General features: G+C 35.6%; 1 protein-coding gene across 1 annotated transcript; it reads left to right on the top strand.

Annotated features, from left to right (window-relative positions):
• Window positions 1-254: 254 nt before the first annotated feature.
• Window positions 255-12,993, top strand: LOC113777459 (N-lysine methyltransferase setd6). Its single transcript, XM_027322549.1, has 4 exons — window positions 255-687; window positions 6,241-6,437; window positions 11,359-11,614; window positions 12,129-12,993. The coding sequence occupies exons 1-4, from the start codon at window positions 271-273 to the stop codon at window positions 12,801-12,803; spliced, it is 1,545 nt and encodes a 514-aa protein (XP_027178350.1). The 5' UTR covers window positions 255-270; the 3' UTR covers window positions 12,804-12,993.
• Window positions 12,994-17,546: the final 4,553 nt, after the last annotated feature.

The following is a 17,546-nucleotide window of genomic DNA, read 5'->3' as shown; positions in this document are numbered from 1 at the left end:
TTATGTTTAATATGTATAAAAATAGTACATTTTACAGATTTTGTTTTACTAATTTTTTATTATTTTCATTTAGTATATTTTTTAATATTATTTATAATTTTTATAATATTAAATATATTAAAATTTTTGTCACATCGAGATCACGAGGAATATACTGAAATCGATGCAAAACGGTTCGGGTCGCAATCGCAGCCCGCAACTTTGAACCATGAACCATGATTTCAATTGCAGAGTTGGGCGGCTTCTTTCTTGCTGCTAACTCCAATTGCTATGGCTACCAGGAAAATGCGGGCATTCAAGAGGTGGATGAAATCGCAAGGCATAGACTGCAGCGACGCTTTAGACCTCGTGCTCACAAATTACGCTTCATCTCCATCTCCATCTCCGTCTTCCTCTTTCTCCGTCTCCGTTAGGGCTTTATGCGACCTGCAGGAAGGCGATATAGTGGCGAGGATCCCTAAAGGGAGCTGCCTCACTATCAAGACCTCACGTGCTCGTCCCGTGATCGAAGCCGCCGGCCTCGACGGCTTCTTAGGCCTCGCCGTCGCCGTCATGTACGAGCGGAGCCTTGGACCTCTCTCCAATTGGTTCGTTTATCTTCAATTGATGCCTTTCAGCGAGCCCATTCCCCTCCTCTGGTCCGATCACGAAATCGATTCTCTCCTCGTCGGAACTGAGCTCCATAAGGTGAGTATTTTTTTCCCATTTGATACAAAAATCTGGTAATAATGCTCACCTTTTTAAATTTGCTCCAGCAAAAATGTTTTACTTGGCTTAAATTAAGAAGTTACTGTTGAGTTATTTGGATAAATATGTATGATTTCTGATTTTTTAGCTCATTTTATGTTGTAAGCAAATGATTTGACCTTAAAAAATTACTGTCAAAATGTGTGACCCTCAATTAATATCTAGCAGGTTTGGTTATTGGTGCAGCGTATTAATGTGAATTAACCAGATGTGCAAATGATGATAATGGCAATTTGACATTGTATTCCTGTTCATGTCTATGTCTTTATAACTTTATGTGCACATTGTACATGTTGATGTCCACGACCAATTGTGTACTCCAACATCTAACCTTTAACCTGAGGTCTATAGGTGTAGGATACAGCTAATGTTGTTTTACGAAAGGAGATGAAGATAATATGCTTGAGAAATGATCTTGTGACTAATTTCTTATTGTGGAAAAAGCACAAGACTGACCACTAATGTAAAACTTTTTAGCATCAAAATATTACTAAGTCCCATAAAAAGTCGAGTTTTCAACAATACTTAACTCTTGGCCTTCCTTAAGAACCAATCCGAGATAGCTTCGGTAGCATTCAGCCTGTAAGTGAGATGGTTAGTTTAGATGGAATGTATGTATATTCTGTTCCACACAATGAGATCTTTTGAGAAGTTTGATAAATCACATTGTATCATCGCTATGGTGGATGGCCTTTGCTTCTATTTCTGGATTTGGTCAAAGCACAAACACTTGTAATAAGATTCTAATAACTTGTTGAGTCTACCATTTTGGCTGCCTAGCTGTGTGTACTGGAAAGAGAGTCTGCAGCTTAGTGCCTCAGAAGTGAAAGCTCTTATTAAAGATTCTCTCTCTCTCTCTCTCTCTCTGTGTCCTGACTGTGTTGTCTGGACTTCGTTCTCAATAGCCATGAGATGATCATCTTAGGGTGATCCTTTTGTCGACGGATGCTCCTATTACACTCGTAGTCTCTGAAGGATGAGAACCAACTATGTAGCATCTACATCGAGAATTCAAGTATTGTATACGTCATTAGTCCGATCCTTTGTAGGAACTACCCGTAATAACGAACTTACAAAATATATCTGTTTATCATAAAGAGATTCGGCGTTCTTGACCCTGCTTCACCTTAATTGTTATATGAACAAGTAAAAGTTCTGTCTTGGTCCGAGTGGGGATAGTATTTCTCTTCTGCATGTCCATGTAGTTTTGAAAAATCCAAACATCTTAGAGATAGATAGAGAGGTAGGAATTGGGTTCAAGCTTTCCCCGGCCCCTTCTCATCAATGGACTCCTGACGTATACAAAGGAGTGTTCTCTGGTAAACCATGTAAAACTAGAGATGTCATAAAAGAAGGCTTAAGTTGTTGATTTGCCAGATAGTTGTCCAATGGCAGTATAAGACCATTCTAACTAAAAAAAAGGGTTTGACAACAAGAATAGTATCACCCCATAGGGAAGTGTGGTAGATGCTTTTTTCTGCTGGTAAGGATGTGACTCTGGAGGAGCCACATTTTCTATTTGTTTGTTGTACATGTCATAGAATTATTATTGTAGTCTGCCAATAAATATTTCATAATTGTCTGGCAACAGGAGGCCTCAAGACTATTTTACATATTTATGTTGGGTGAAAGTGGAAAAATCAAGCATATTTAAGTGTAATCAATTAAAACTGAGTGGCTGTTCCACACAGGCGGTATCTAAAATCTAATCCACCCCTGTTAAGTATGCGTGCATATGCTGCAGCTTTAATTTTTGTGGACAGAACCAGATCCGGTACTTTATTATTGTATGAATTACTTGCCCTGAGTCACAATGGATGCACCTTTAAATTGCTTGCACTTCACCTTGAGCCCTTATAGGTAACAAATGCATCAGCAACTTGCTTTCCTTGTTGTTCGTCTTAAAACAAATCAAGCAATTTGGTGAGCCATCACTTCAATGTCTAGAAGCTTTTTTCTCTATCAAAAATTTTCAACTTTCTTGGTCAAATTAATACGAAGGATACAGGTGGTGTTATTCTATTACTATGGTAATAAGATGTTGTCCAGAAAATTTTCTATCCTGAAATGCGAAAGGCTGAATAGGGCCATGACTATTTGTTGAACTTCATAAGCTTAAGCCAATTAGTTAATGAACTCATTAGCAAATGAATAATGTAGTATATCAGTATACTGGCAATGCTTTGGAGTAACTGTGGAGATTATAAATTAGCAGTACTATTCCCAGAATTATGGGGTTGTAGTTCAATTTTGGAACGTTTTAAAACTTGTGCTTCAACATTAATACTATGAGTGCCATTTGGTGGGCTTGATTAGTTATTCATGTATATTTATGTACTTGAAAGGAAATCCATTTGTCTTGTATGTTTGTACTTGTTTGCCAATGTCTAATAAATTGCTAGTTTAGTCTGATACTTGTAACACTATACATGTGATGTTTGCTAATTCCATGAAGATTCAATCAAAATTGGTTGTTGATATCGTGCACAATATTGTAATGTTAAAACCAAGTTTAGGGCATCCACATTATATACCTTCAGTAATTCAGTATAGGACTTTAGCTCTTCAAGTTTGATTTTCCATCAATTAAGTCCTTTATTCGGTTTTTCTTAGTGAAGTCCTTCTGATATGTTTAGACATCAAGAAGAACCTTTAAAGCACTTAATATACTTACAAATAAGTTGCAGAACATATCTTTTAGAAGTTTTAGGAGCAGAACAACACTTGTTTTGCTACAATTAAGGATGGTTAGATTGATTGAAAATACAAATTTAGGTTTTAATTCAAAGAAATTGAGGCTTAATGGCAGAAAAAGGTTTCTGGTCATCTTTGAGGAATATTTTTGCTAATGGAATAATTTCACCGTGTCTTTGGAGCAAATGGAGTCTATATGAGGTTTAAGTTCAAAGCACAGAGGCCATCTGGGGCTTCAGTTCAAAGCAACGTAAGCTGAAATGGAAACACTGTTTTCCACTTATGCCATAGCAATCTTCCATAACAGGCAAATGATCTGAGTCATAAATGAATCACTAACAAGTTAGTAGCATAAGAGCTATGCTTAATGAGTTTGGGTTAATTTCAACACTTAAAATTTCAGGACTCTAATTGCAGCAAGAATTTTAATACAACCAAGTTTTTCAAATTAAGAGAAACAGTAAAATGGAAAAATAACAATCATAGCTGCATAAGGAACTATGGAAAAAGGTTATTAGGTCGCCCAAGAATAAAAATCCTTCTTCTTGGATGAATTTATAAGAGGCTGCCTCAGATATTAGTACAGGAGTATTTATAGTACCCTAAATTCACCTTCATTATGTAATTTGCCAATGATGCCCTACATAGAGGAAAAGTAAGCAATAATTTGAGTGCAGGTTTATGAGAAAGTTGAGTTAAAGGCATGCTCATGATAAAACCATTTTACAAATTGATTTAATTGAGAGAGAAAATAGAAATACAAAGTGAATCACAAAGGCTGGCTGAGAGTTGGGACAAAAGAACAGCTGGCTTTAGGCCTGATAATTAACAAGGGGACGGGAGAAGTAAATAAAAGAGGGAAGGAGAAGAGAGTGAAAAGGGATGGGAAGGGTGAACAAGTAGAAGCACTTCGTTTCTCTTTCTCTTTGCTGTGGGAAAATTGGTGGGAGAAGGGAAGGGGGAGGGGATTGAGAGCAGAGGACTATTAATGTCGTGAATCCAATGACTTTCAAATTATTTACTTTACAACTCATTAAACCAATAGCCTGAAGCTGTATAAAAAGAAGATTCACAGCTAAAAAAGCATTAAAGAAGAAAAAATGACGAAGAATCGCAATGGATTGCTGAGATGTGAGCTTTTTAGTGGAAGGGTTTTGGAAATTTGAACACTGAATATGGAATATTGGCTGGAAAGAGTTGAGACTGTCTTCTATCCCTGGAACCAATTTGGTTGATGGTTGGCACTGGTGGTTCAACCCTTGATATATTATGTTAGTGCAATTTTTGCAGAGACTTGTTTTGTCTCATATCAATGCCTGTGCCCTATGTATCATTCCTTTGTGTCTTCTTGGTCTTCCAACTCCATTTGTTAGAACAGCTTCTGTTGAGTCTCTGCACCTATGCTTTTTTCACTTTCTGAACCTTTGGTTTCGGAAAAGGGAAATCACCTACCTGTAGGAGATGTACTGAAGCCCTCAAGTGGCCCGGCCTATGCTGAGTTGGTTACAGAAAGCAGCCAATCATTAATATGCCTTGGGAAAAGTCATGCATCTGGCCGATACGGGAATATTGTCTTCTTATGTTTTCGTTTTTGGGTTTTGGGAGAAGAGAAGAAGGTTGGATCATGGTTGTTGCTGATTGTCTTTCCATTATTGTTTATGTTGCTGTAATTTGGAATAGTAGAGGGCATATCTTAATGGCTAGTTGTGAGAATATAATGCTGCATTACAGAATAGGGTAAACTAAATTGACCTCCACAGATTATCCTGCCGATCCTTGTGAGATACTTTGAATAATTCCCATTTTCTTCCAGCATTTCAAGCATTGTTTATTGGAGTATTTTAAGAATTTTTTTTTTTTTTGACAATCTTATTAATTGATAATGGTTTGACGTTTTAAATTAGGAAGAGACAGTAAAGTTATAAGCAGAAGGGTGATGCAGTCCAGGTCAACTTGCTGCTAACGAATCTGGTTTGCATTTGTCAAGAATAAAGGTGAACTTAATGACTAACTGAACAGAGTTTCATCAGTTAAATAATACCAAACCAAGTAGCCTGAAATGCTGGTGATGAATGTTTTAATGAACTTGGTGTTTGTGTGCCCAAACATTGTACTTATGTCTTACCCCTCCATAAACATGACTGTTTGAACTCCTACACATCATTGCAAAATATGGCAATTAAACCTAAAACAACTAGCTTCATGCTAGTAATAAGTTCACCTTGATCGTTATGCTTTACAAAGGACTTCTTAAGGTGAGCCATATAGCTATAGCAATTTTTGGATTATTCTTTCTTACCTGTTCTCTTTCTCTTTTCTTGCTACATCCATTCATATTATTAGTTGTGTAAGTAAGCTGCTGTTTGCCATATTTGGTACAGAAGTTGTGTTGTTCGAGTAGCAACTGATAAACTTGGTGTGGTAGATGCAACATACTTATGGACCATTCTGTGGCACTAACATGGCTTTTCAACTGAAGCCATCAACCTGTTTGCTAGTAATCCTTTAGTAGTTTTTTTTAAACTCATGATGAATTGAGTAGCCTCCCTTAGCTCTATAAATAAATGTTAATGACTCATTACTTTGTGTTGAGTATTTTTTAGTGTCTACAGAAACACCTGATTTTTTTTGGTAAAGAAAAGTTAATACTAGCCATAAAAAATACGTCCATGGCCCCCTTGTGAAGAAAAAAGGTTGAAAAAGAATATCAGAATGACAAAATTAAATGAAATATTAGAACATCTTTTATGTAGCGCACAGCATCTGTTTGAATAACCATTATGTCACCTTTCTAGGCAGATGGTTAAAGAAGACAAGGATCTCATCTATGAGGATTGGAAAGAGTGCATTCAACCACTTCTGGTTTCTGCTCCATTAGAGCTTAACCCACAGTTTTTTGGCATCGAACAATATTTTGCTGCAAGAAGTCTCATTGCTTCTCGCTCATTTCAAATAGATGATTACTATGGATCTGGAATGGTTCCTTTGGCAGACCTGTAAGTTGTGTATTTCAGCGGCTATTTTTTTAACTTGTTCCTTAGATATAATGTAGGATTTTTAGGTTGACATGCATGGAATGCTTGTATTTTTTAATGTTTTCTTGACACACAATTCACTTTGTTGTGTAGAGATTAGGGGTCTATATAATTCAAGCATGAAGTTTGTGGAACCATTTACCTACAAGATCAAGAAAATCTGTAAAGCACATTATGCATAATTTATGCTGTTTGCTGTGGTTAGCTACTTTTTCTTGAGAGAAAAATGCAGTTTTGGTACCTAAACTTTGACGCACGAGCAGTTTTAGTCCCCAAATTTTGGACGAAAACAAATTTGGTACCCGAACTTTCAAATTTTGAGCACATTAAATACCCTTGACAATTTTTTCCCAAATTGTTACCGGAAACATCCATGTGACTGTCAGGTGTCCGGCGAAAATGGAAAAAAAAAGGTCAAAATGCAGTTTTGGTACCTAAACTTTGACGCATGAGCGGTTTTAGTCCCCAAATTTTGGACAAAAACAAATTTGGTACTTGAACTTTCAAATTTTGAGTACATTAAGTACCCTTGATGATTTTTTTCCAAATTGTTACCAAAAAAATCTATATGACAGTCACGTGTCAAGCCATAATTGTATTTAAAAAAAGGCCAAAAAATGTCAAATGCCATTATAATACTAAGTATGAAATTTAAGGACTAATAGCGTAATAAAGAAAAAATTCAAGGGCTAAATAACATCACATAAGTCAACAAAACCCAAGAACCGATACAAATGAGCTCCAATTCCAGTACATTAATCTAAGAATCAAGTCACAAAATTTGTCTGGAATTGGAGCTCATTTGTATCAGTTCTTGGGTTTTGTTGACTCATGTGATGTTATTTAGTCCTTGAATTTTTTCTTTATTACGCTATTAGTCCTTAAATTTAATACTTAGTATTATAATGGCATTTGACATTTTTTGGGCCTTTTTTTATACAATTGTGGCCGGACACGTGACTGTCATATGGCTTTTTTCGATAATAATTTGAGAAAAAATCATCAAGGGTATTTAATGTGTTCAAAATTTGAAAGTTCGAGTACCAAATTTGTTTTCGTCAAAAATTTGGGGATTAAAACCGCTTGTGCGTCAAAGTTTAGGTACCAAAACTGCATTTTTGGCCTTTTTTAATTCCATTTCGGCCGGACATGTGACTATCACATGGCTTTTTCCGGTAATAATTTGGAAAAAAATCGTTAAGGGTACTTAATGTGCTCAAAATTTGAAAGTTCGGGTACCAAATTTGTTTTCGTCCAAAATTTGGGGACTAAAACCGCTCGTGCGTCAAAGTTTAGGTACCAAAACTGCATTTTTCTCTTTTCTTGATGAAATACGTGCTAGAATGTCTTTCCTAGTTAATACGTACTTTACATTTTATTATGGCCAATAGAGAAAACTCATTATACCTTTTGGCATGTCAAAGGTTGTTCCTTCAGAATAAATGTTGGTCCATACCTCTTTATGATGCTTTTGAAGTTAAATCTTGGTTGATAGAAACTGCCGGAGTTATTGATTAAGTTCAATTCAAAGAAGTGAGATTATAATGTTAGCAAGTCTTTCGTCCATCTTACGTGGACTTGGGTGCATGATGAGGTTGCATGCGCAAGTGTCAAATTTGTGCTACGTCATGGAGATAAAGAACGTGGAGAATATAATATTATAAATTTCCTTCATAGATGCCCTCTAAGGAGAATTAGAACAGCTTTTGCATTACACAGAGAACCCTGGCAAAAATTTCAAGTACGTCTCTTTTTGATCAGACAATCTACCACTGTCATGGCTTTGAGTTGGTATCATGAAAGGTGCATAAAGTTGCCTGCTGCTCATTTTGGTTGTGGGTACAATATTTAGTTTTCAATCAAAGAAAATCAAAATGTTACCTTAGGAAGCATTTTATAGCTTTACTGAAGGAAGTTTAGCAATTGAAATAGGTGCTTCTGACAGGAGTCAATGTTAAAAGTAGCTTTCCTGTGTTTTACAGTAGATTGGTCTTCCTTATCAAATGGGAGTTTTCAAACATTGAGCATGGTTCTGCCATGGCACCCCAGGTCTTAATAGGCATGACTGGGATTTGTAGGGAGGTTTGGATGTATGCAGGTTCGTATGAGAAATTAAGGAGACTTCTTTCCATTTTGCCAAATCTTGACCTTGTTTGCATCCAACATCCTTCTATCTTGTGTCTGCTGCCTGCAAATTGAAGATGTGAACAGGCTATAAGTTGACACATCGAGTATCATGAATTTTTGAAGGTCAGGTGTCTCTATTGGAAAAATAAAATTTTCAAAATACTTCTTTGTAACTTTAGAACTTTTGCCCCTGCAAAAAGTTAAAAATATTTTAGGTGATGTACTTAAAATTTTGGTTGAATTAGAGTTTCCTCCCTGAAAGGAAATTTTCTGGTTCTGTCTATGATATGGTGTTTATTTGAATCTGCATTTTTGTTGAATGCTTTGACTTAAATTTCATAGTAGGCTGGACACTTCATGTGCATGTAGGTACTTGTACACAAATATAAGCACAAGTAAAATATACAGCTACGTACCACTGTGTATGCATGAACTTTTCCTTTACAGTAAGGTCAAAGGATGGCTACTGTCCCAGTTGAATAAAGCTGCTGCTAACTTTTGGTGATGTTCAGCTCTAGGATGTAGAAAAATGTATTTGACGGAAGTGCAGATTGTTTTTATCTTGCCACTGTTTTTGTCATTTTGTAAATGGTGCAAGTGGCAATTATGGGATCACTGGGATGTGAATAAACAAATCACTAACACGGGGTAAAAGAAACTGCAACTGTTTATCCATTTCCTTGTTACTCTTAGTGACACGTGGTGACATAGGCACATGGTTTTCGCACTTTCTTATGTGCTCATTTGCTCCTCGTCTCTTCCAACAATCTGTCGTCAGCTTCAAGATTTTATGAAAATTTTCCAAAAGGACAGCACATTTGTATACATTTGGCTTATGAATTGTTTTCTACATGCCATAAAGGTTATTATTTACACTCTTACTGTTAGAGCTGCAATACATGCAACAGCGGAATTGCAGGGGAACGTGATGGTACCCAACCTTGTTTCTGGTAACTAGCTGAAACCCCCATCTCTCCTGTTTATATCAGTTAAAGTAATATCTTTGTAAATCACTTTAGGGGCACAGTTGCACAGTTGCAAACCTTCAATTAAGAAACAAAAATCAAGAATGCTTGTTTGATTGAATGAGTACTAACTCTCCATCAATAATCAAGGTATTGAGAGCAGTAGTGTGTTGTGGCCTGGTGTTGTCTGACTTGCTTACAACTCAAAATCCTTTGTTGCTTGGCTAAGAAAATGGCAAAATAGCAAGAGGAGAGACTTGTTTGTGAGCATAAATACAATTTTTGGTAAGCGTGACGAACTGGGACAGGAGATTGAAGTCATTGGACTCTTTATTGCTATGTAGATATTTTGGAAATTTCTGTGCTTGAAGCATGTATTGGCAGTCTATCTGGGGAATCTGTGGTGCTCAGGTGCAGTGTTTGCGTCAGTGCATAAACATATCTCGAGTGGATAACAAAATTGAGTTTAAAAATGAATTCTAAGTTTAGAAAGATTCCACTTTTAGAAGATATAAGTTCTCTATAACATTCACAAAATATCCTTTGTTTTTTTTTGGTCAATCACATTCTAAATGACGCATTTTGGTTTCTAGCAAATTCAATATGCAACCTGTTTGTATCAAACTCAACTCCATTTGTGACCTTTTTTTTTTTGTTTTTTGTTTTTGGTGTGGCCTGTGTGGTTATTGAATTCAGCAGAAAATGCACACAGGCACATAGTTTAAGTCCAAAACAAAATCAACAAAGAATCTATACTTTGCCCTCAATTTATTAGCCTGTCGTTTCTGTGTGCTTTTCAAGCCAAAATGTGGTCAGAAATGGGATTTTGGACTATGCATTTTGAATATGTTAGGGACCAAATGTGTCGCTTTGAATGCAGGGTGCTAGTAAAGGATAAATAATCTGAGGGTCCATTTGTGCAGTTTTCTCCTTTTGAGTTTTGTCATCTTCTCCTATCTTGCTATGTATTGCTAGTATTTTAATTGCAATTGGTTTTGACCAATCTTGACTTTCCCTATTTGGTGCAACTTGCTTAATACCGCTGCTGAGTGTTCAAGTATTTTCAATAATTTTCTCTCATCATGGCTTATTACTTTCTCATGGTGTTAGCGAATGGTTTGAATTAATTCTTTAATGATGATGCAGAGCATGTATTTAGCAAAATTTGGACTACACCTATTGGTTCTTCTGGTCTTCTTTGCAGCAGTTCATTTCTCGTGTTTGTATACATTGTTGAAAGCTATTTTAAATGGACTTTGGTACAATTGTCTGCAACAGATGTGTCCAGGTTTGTATTAGGCAATTTTCGGAAATTAGGATAGGGATACACTGATAAAGACTTCTCAAATTTGGTTTTGACCATTAGGTTAAAACTCTTATTCATTGATTGAAACTGTTTTAGTTACCATTGTCTGTAAGGTTTTGGATATTTAAATTTGGATGAATGAAAGGGAGAAGTGAAGGGGGTAGAATGTGAGAAGTGAACAGCATATGGTGACAAAACTACAAAAAGTAGGAAACTTTGTGATTGTCTTTTGATGCAGTGCAGCTATGTGCATATTTGGCAATAGCGGCAATTTTCCAGGTTAAGTTCTCTCTCAGATTGCCTTATCAAATGACATAGTAAATTGAGTTTCATTGGAACAATATTAATGATTGTATTCATATGTTTTGATAGGCTTATTTTATTCGTTTTATTCCTTGTTTGTGACTGTTTCTCTCTCTTGTTAGATGAAATAAAGCTGTATTGATCTTGAGTTCTTGACTAATCAGATTGTTCTGATGTCCAGCTTTAATCACAAGACTGGTGCTGAAGATGTGCACTTCACATCTCTAGTTTCTGAAGTTGAATCTGATCAGGATGCAGACATTAACCCAAGGAATGATGAATGTGAAAGCCACATGAATGATACACTTTTAAGCGAAAATTCTTATGAAAGAAATGGGTCATCTGGTGGGAGTGAGTTTGATTGTTCTTCAACTTCTGGAGATGATCTTACAGTTTTGGAGATGATAATGGTTAAAGGTGTGAAGACGGGAAATGAAGTTAGTACTCTTAGCCTGGTCTCTTACTCTGTTTAATTATATTTTGTTCTATCTATGCATACATGTGGGTTCATTTCAATAAGATTTAGCTGCATATATATGTTCATATCCTGAATTGGTTTCTCTAAGTTCATATCCTGAATTGATTTTGAAATTGCTATGAAACTCTGATTCTGATTTTTATATGTAAATGTTGTCCTTCTGGAATGAGGAGGTTAGAAGCTTGTTTATGCAATATACTCTACAAACCCTATTGAACGCTCTTCAGTTCAGAATTTTACCAAGTATTCTAGATGTAACTCAGAAATGATGTATCTAATATTTCAATCTCTGAACCAAATTAGTTTCTGGTTTTGCATTCTGAACTAATAAAATTGTGTCTTAAAGAGGCTGTTCTGAGAATAATGGTGAACAAGAAATTGAAAAAAAAAAGAATAAAAGAAGCAATTTAAACAGATAAGGAAAAAGAATAAAAGAGGCAATTTAAACAGATATATTGTTTAACCTCTTTCAGGTCTTCAATACGTACGGATCTTTAGGCAATGCTGCATTGCTGCATAGATATGGCTTCACGGAGGCTGATAATCCTTTTGACATTCTCAACATAGATCTTGAACTGGTAGATCAGTGGAGTTCTTCTTTGTTTTCTCGTCGCTACCATAGAAGGAGGCTGTTGCTGTGGAGAAGGTTAGATTACTGCGGATGTGTTAGTCAGAATGTTGAATATTTCGAAGTTTCGTTTGAAGGGGAACCCCAAGTTGAGTTGTTGGTTTTGCTTTACATAATGCTGTTACCAGAGGAAAGTCACAATGAACTTGATCTCTTAGTTTCATCCATGGGGAATATTTGCAGACCTGCAAATCAGTCTTGTTCGGAGAAATTTTTTGTAGCTTTTGGGAAGAAATCAGAGTTGAACAAGGATTTGTTGCTGACAGAAAGTGTTCGAGCTGCTTTATTATCACTAGCTGATATTCGTGAAAGTTTATATGGTTCAAGTTCTCTAGACGCTGATATCGAAGCATTAAACAACTGTGATAGCTTAAAAGAACCCAATTTTTATTATTCATTGTTGCTTCGCATCAGCGAGAGAAGGATTCTTGACAAGTTCAGATCTTATGCCACTTGTGGTGCTGATTTTCCGAGAACATCCAAGAAAGCTATGACGAGAAGCAAAATGAGCAGGACATAATGTCCATTTTGGAGCTATTTTAATAATTTATCCCACAATGTTGATACTGGAAAAAATGATCACTTGAGTTGGAGTAACCTGCTTTTGTTGTTTTACTTGAGAGAGCGGAATATTTTCGTCTTTTTGAACTCTAAGTGGACAATTGTTGCGTGGAGACGCGTATCTTTTTGGTATTGCTCTCTGTTGGATTTTTTCACGGTATACTTCTGGTTGGATGTAACTTCATTTGTCCCAAAATTGCTCCACATCAAAGCAGTGATTTGCAGAGTCAATGGGAAGTCTCGTGTAGTCACTAGGGCTTTCTACAAAGGGAGATGGAAGTATGGAACCAAAGATGTCTCTAAAGCAGTGTTATAAACCTCGTCTGGCTTGGTGGTTAAACCAGTTAATCTGATGAACTGACCAATTAGGGGGGCAGGGTCTAAAATTAGACCGGATAGGGAATAATCCCGTGACTCAATAAAATAATTTGAGATAAGATGTTTTTGAATAAAAACCGGGTGTGTTTGGGATGAGATGATTTGAGATAAAATAATTTGCTTCACAAATTTTAACCTTTTTTTTTATTTTTTCAATCATCTTTTTATTTTACATTCATCACATCACAAAAAGTGTTATAATAATTATCTCAAATAAATTATTCAAATAAACTCTTATCCAAACAAACTCAAATTGAGTTTACCCACTAAAGTTAAAAAAAAAATTTTTTTCTGCTTGAACCATAATTTATATTTTATATTATTTTGATCTTATTCAATGTGTCCTACTTTTTATTTTGAAACATGTTATTAAAATCAAAGTTGATTTTGATCTCTCTTTTCAATGTTATTTCCACTTTTATCTTTTTGTTGTTTTTTGAGTGCAACATTTCCTATACTAAGGGAAAAGGTAGGGGGAATAGACCTATCTAATTTATTGAGAGATTCAAAAGGAGCTAAATAATCTTTGGTCATGCTTCAGAAAATTTTGGTGAGGAAACGCAATTGGGAGAGTAATATAATTACTGTAGAACGGGTAACTTATTGACCCGGCCACCTCTCTAGGCCAGTGTCCCGAACGGGTTTTATAACTAAGCTATTAAGTACCTGTCAAATGTTGATAGCGTAGGACAAAAATTTTGCAACCAACATAAAGAAAAATATTTTTTCACTAAAAAAAAAAAAGGCTTGGCGCAATTTTTCTTTTGATAGGTTATTCTGTGACACATTCCGGTACTTTTCCTTATAGATTGAAGTAATGTTGTCATGGTTGTGAAGTAACCAGGACATTTCATAAAAATTTCCGTTCTTTTTCTTTAACATGCAATAGTAGTTTTTGTACAGTTTCGAAGCAAATCTATCACAACTGTGAAGTAATTTAGGATGGCAAACCAAATAGGGACATTTGGATAATTTCAGGGCATATAATATTTCTCCATTCTGTTGATATAAATCATAATTATTATTTTGATAGGTTATCTTTTTAAGAAGTAATTTGTCATGGTTGTCAAGTAATTAGGCCAGTTGGGGAACCTTTTAGCAAATTTTCTGTTGGTTTTTCAAACATGCAGTGTAATTTTTTTTATATACAGTTTTGAAGTAAATTTGCAGAACAAATTAACCTAGGATTAACAGTTGGTAAATCTTTCCCAAAATTTTCCCTAAGATTCTTATAATATTATGATAAAATCGTAAACCATTGTATGCTTGAATAGAAGAAGTGTGATACCGGCATTTTTACCTCCACAAAATATTAAAAATGGAGTAATTTTTTTTTACAAACTTCAACTCTTAAGTTTTATTTAGTCTTCAACTTTGTGTTTACCATTGAGAACCACTAAACAGTGGGAACCGGTTAAGAGATATTGCGGAGTTGTAAGAATAATGGGGAGTTCGCAACAAGAACCTGTTTTAAAAAATCAAGTTGATCAAGCAGTAGAAGGATCTATCTTGATCAGGTTATGTACAAAATTAGATGGATTCTAATCCAATCAAGGATCGCTCGAGATTGATTAGAAAGGTTGGTAAGAAGGTGTAGAACAGGAATTAAATGCAAAAACTCCCTTTGACACTTGCTTATATATATCCAATTTCTGGTTCGAATCAAGCTGAAAGGTTTTTCATTTTTGTAGGTTGTAAAGATGCATTGCGTTTTGGAAACCAATTGTGACTTGGATTCGTTTCCAATTGTGACATAGAATCCTTGTTGGACTTGGTATATATTTTCCAGCTGCAAAATCCTAAAATACACTTAGGAAAGCTCCTAAAAACAGCATCTTACTTTCCTAAGGTGAATCCAAAGGTCATTCGGATCAAGCTTCTAAATTCCAGCCATCAAATACCATCGGGTAGAGTATTTCTAGGGTCCAAAAAAATGCTGCCAAGTTGTTTGTGTTCCAAATTTAGTTTCTTAATCTATCCAGCCATTTGTTTATCATGTTTTGAGTCCTTTTTCCAGTTTATATTCGAGTTTCAATGGTCCAAAATAGTCCAAATCAGTCTAGGTTTATAAAGAGTCAAATAGTTTCATAATTTGACTCATAGGTTTCCTAATTCGAATCCTCTTTGTATTGTGTCTTTCTTGGTTGAATTAAACACCAAATCAAATCAGGTTTTTTGGTGTCTCTTTCCAGAAAGATTTTAAGACTCTTTTGTGAGTTAAAATCTAGTCCAAAGTCAGCACAATCACACCTAACTAGTTCGGATCTTGACCTTGTTGTTTAGGGTTTCTTTGTGTTGCATAGTGTTCATTCTTTCACTCATAAATCTCAAAACTTCCAGCCTTGTTTTAGCACCTTTGAGTCGTGTAACTCAATCCTTTTGTGTTCAAATCTCACTCAAGTGTACCAAATCTCATCTACGTCAATTTCCTTGTGAGTTGTTGGATAAGTCATTGAAATAATTGAGAAATTTCTGATTTCTTTGAATAAGGAGGTCAACGACCAAGAGAATTTGCTTGGTTAGCTTATTAGATTGTCTCAAATACTTGAGTGATATACGAGTGTGAGTGAATACACGTGAGGGTGTGTTCTGAGGAAATTTTCCTTTGTTTTGTTTTTGCTAACCATTTTGGAGGTTAAGGATGACCACCAAAGGAAGTTCACACCACTTTGACCCTACACTAAAGTTGGAGTCCATATTAGGGGAGTTTAAAAAGTCAATTGAACTCATGCATAAGAGGTTTGATAGAATTGAGGACGAATCTCTCAAGAGGAGGAGTTCCATGCAAGTTAGTTGTGATAAAGTATCAAACCATAAATTTCGAACCCTCAAGGAGGAGACGGATCGTTACAATGCTTTGTGTGCATATGAACGATATAAGCATACTTGTGATGAATATGAGGAGAAGCAAAGGAGTTTGTGTCGAACATCTAAAAAGAGCTCATCCTCAACCAAATCAGCTCGTTCGATTGAGAAATCTCATAACCATAACCGAGCTGTGGAGCGTCAAGGTTCTCGCAATAGATCAACATATGATGAACCAAAAGAGAAAAAACCACTCAAAAGGGAAAACAAGTCTAATACATCAATTTCTTCAAAGTCTAAGGCTGCAATTGAGTTGTCTAAGGAGGAGTCATGGTGGGATATTTTATCAACGCCTTCTTCAAGGAAAACAAAAGAAAAATCAAGTTGAAAGGGCCAAGTTGAGGAAATTGTAATTGAAACTGAAAAGTGGGAAGATAAAATTGAGTTTGAGGTAAAATTTGAGAGTGCATATGAGGTCAAAGTTGAGGAAAGTGAAATAGAAAAGCTAGTAAACTTTCAAAAGAATTGCGTGAGGAAAGATCCAGGTGTGCTTCGACCATAGTGATAACAACTGAGGCCATTGAGCTAAAAAAAGAGATGGAAAATCTGCTGAGATGAGTGAAAAATCAAGTGAGTTAATTTTGCATGGGAATGTGAGAGCTTATTGTTTTCCTAACAAACTTACCTTTGCTTTGTTTAGTATTTCTTCTTTTGTGTAGATTAAGTGAATTCAAGTGGAGATAGTCATGCAATGTTCCATTTTAAAGTCACTTGTACAATTCACTGGCTTCCATGGAGTTTATGTTCTAGCAGTTAAATCAATTTGGTGTCAATTCATGGAATTGGATATGTTCAAATCTGTCCTCACCTTTGGAGAGTCAATCCAAATTCATCTTAAAGAGGGAATTTCAGATTTTGATTCTTGTTCTTTAACTTTGATTCATTCATCGACTTTACCTTATTTTGAGCATGTTACTAGTCCTAATTCTTGTATTTTTCTTGCAGATTTTGAAGGGAAGTGTGTTGAGCCAGCACTGAATTCTCAAGTTGCATCGGTTGGATGAAGGAATAATGAAGTGTGTAAACCCTAAGTTCATTGTCTTGAACTTAAAGTTGTGGCTGCCTTGTTTCCTTCAATTGGCGAATTGTAAAAAAAAAAAAAAGAAAAAAAAAGAGAAAAGAATCTGATCCGTGGTGAAAAAAAGAAGAAAGAAACAAGTTCTTGAATTGGACCATAAGCCATCAAGAAAGACACAAACCAAATTAATAAAAATGAGTTGTTTCCTTTTATGGAGTTCCTTGATGGAACGTGAGTTTCTTTTTGAACAGTATCAAGTATTTAGCTTTGATACTTGTGGTGTTTAAGGCAAGGTGATTACATCATCTCGTTCTTTCAAGCTGATAACCAATCCACTAGGTTTCTAGAGACGAGTTTTGTTTAGGTCTAACAAGGTAGTTATTATTCCATAATCTGGTCAAAATAGATTCTTCTGCTACCTGATCAATTCAATTTTTTCTC

Source organism: Coffea eugenioides, chromosome 7 (assembly GCF_003713205.1).
Source record: "Coffea eugenioides isolate CCC68of chromosome 7, Ceug_1.0, whole genome shotgun sequence".
NCBI classification, from domain to species: Eukaryota; Viridiplantae; Streptophyta; class Magnoliopsida; order Gentianales; family Rubiaceae; genus Coffea; species Coffea eugenioides.
The sequence above is the reverse complement of the archived record's forward strand: the minus strand, read 5'-3'. Positions and strand labels throughout refer to the sequence as shown.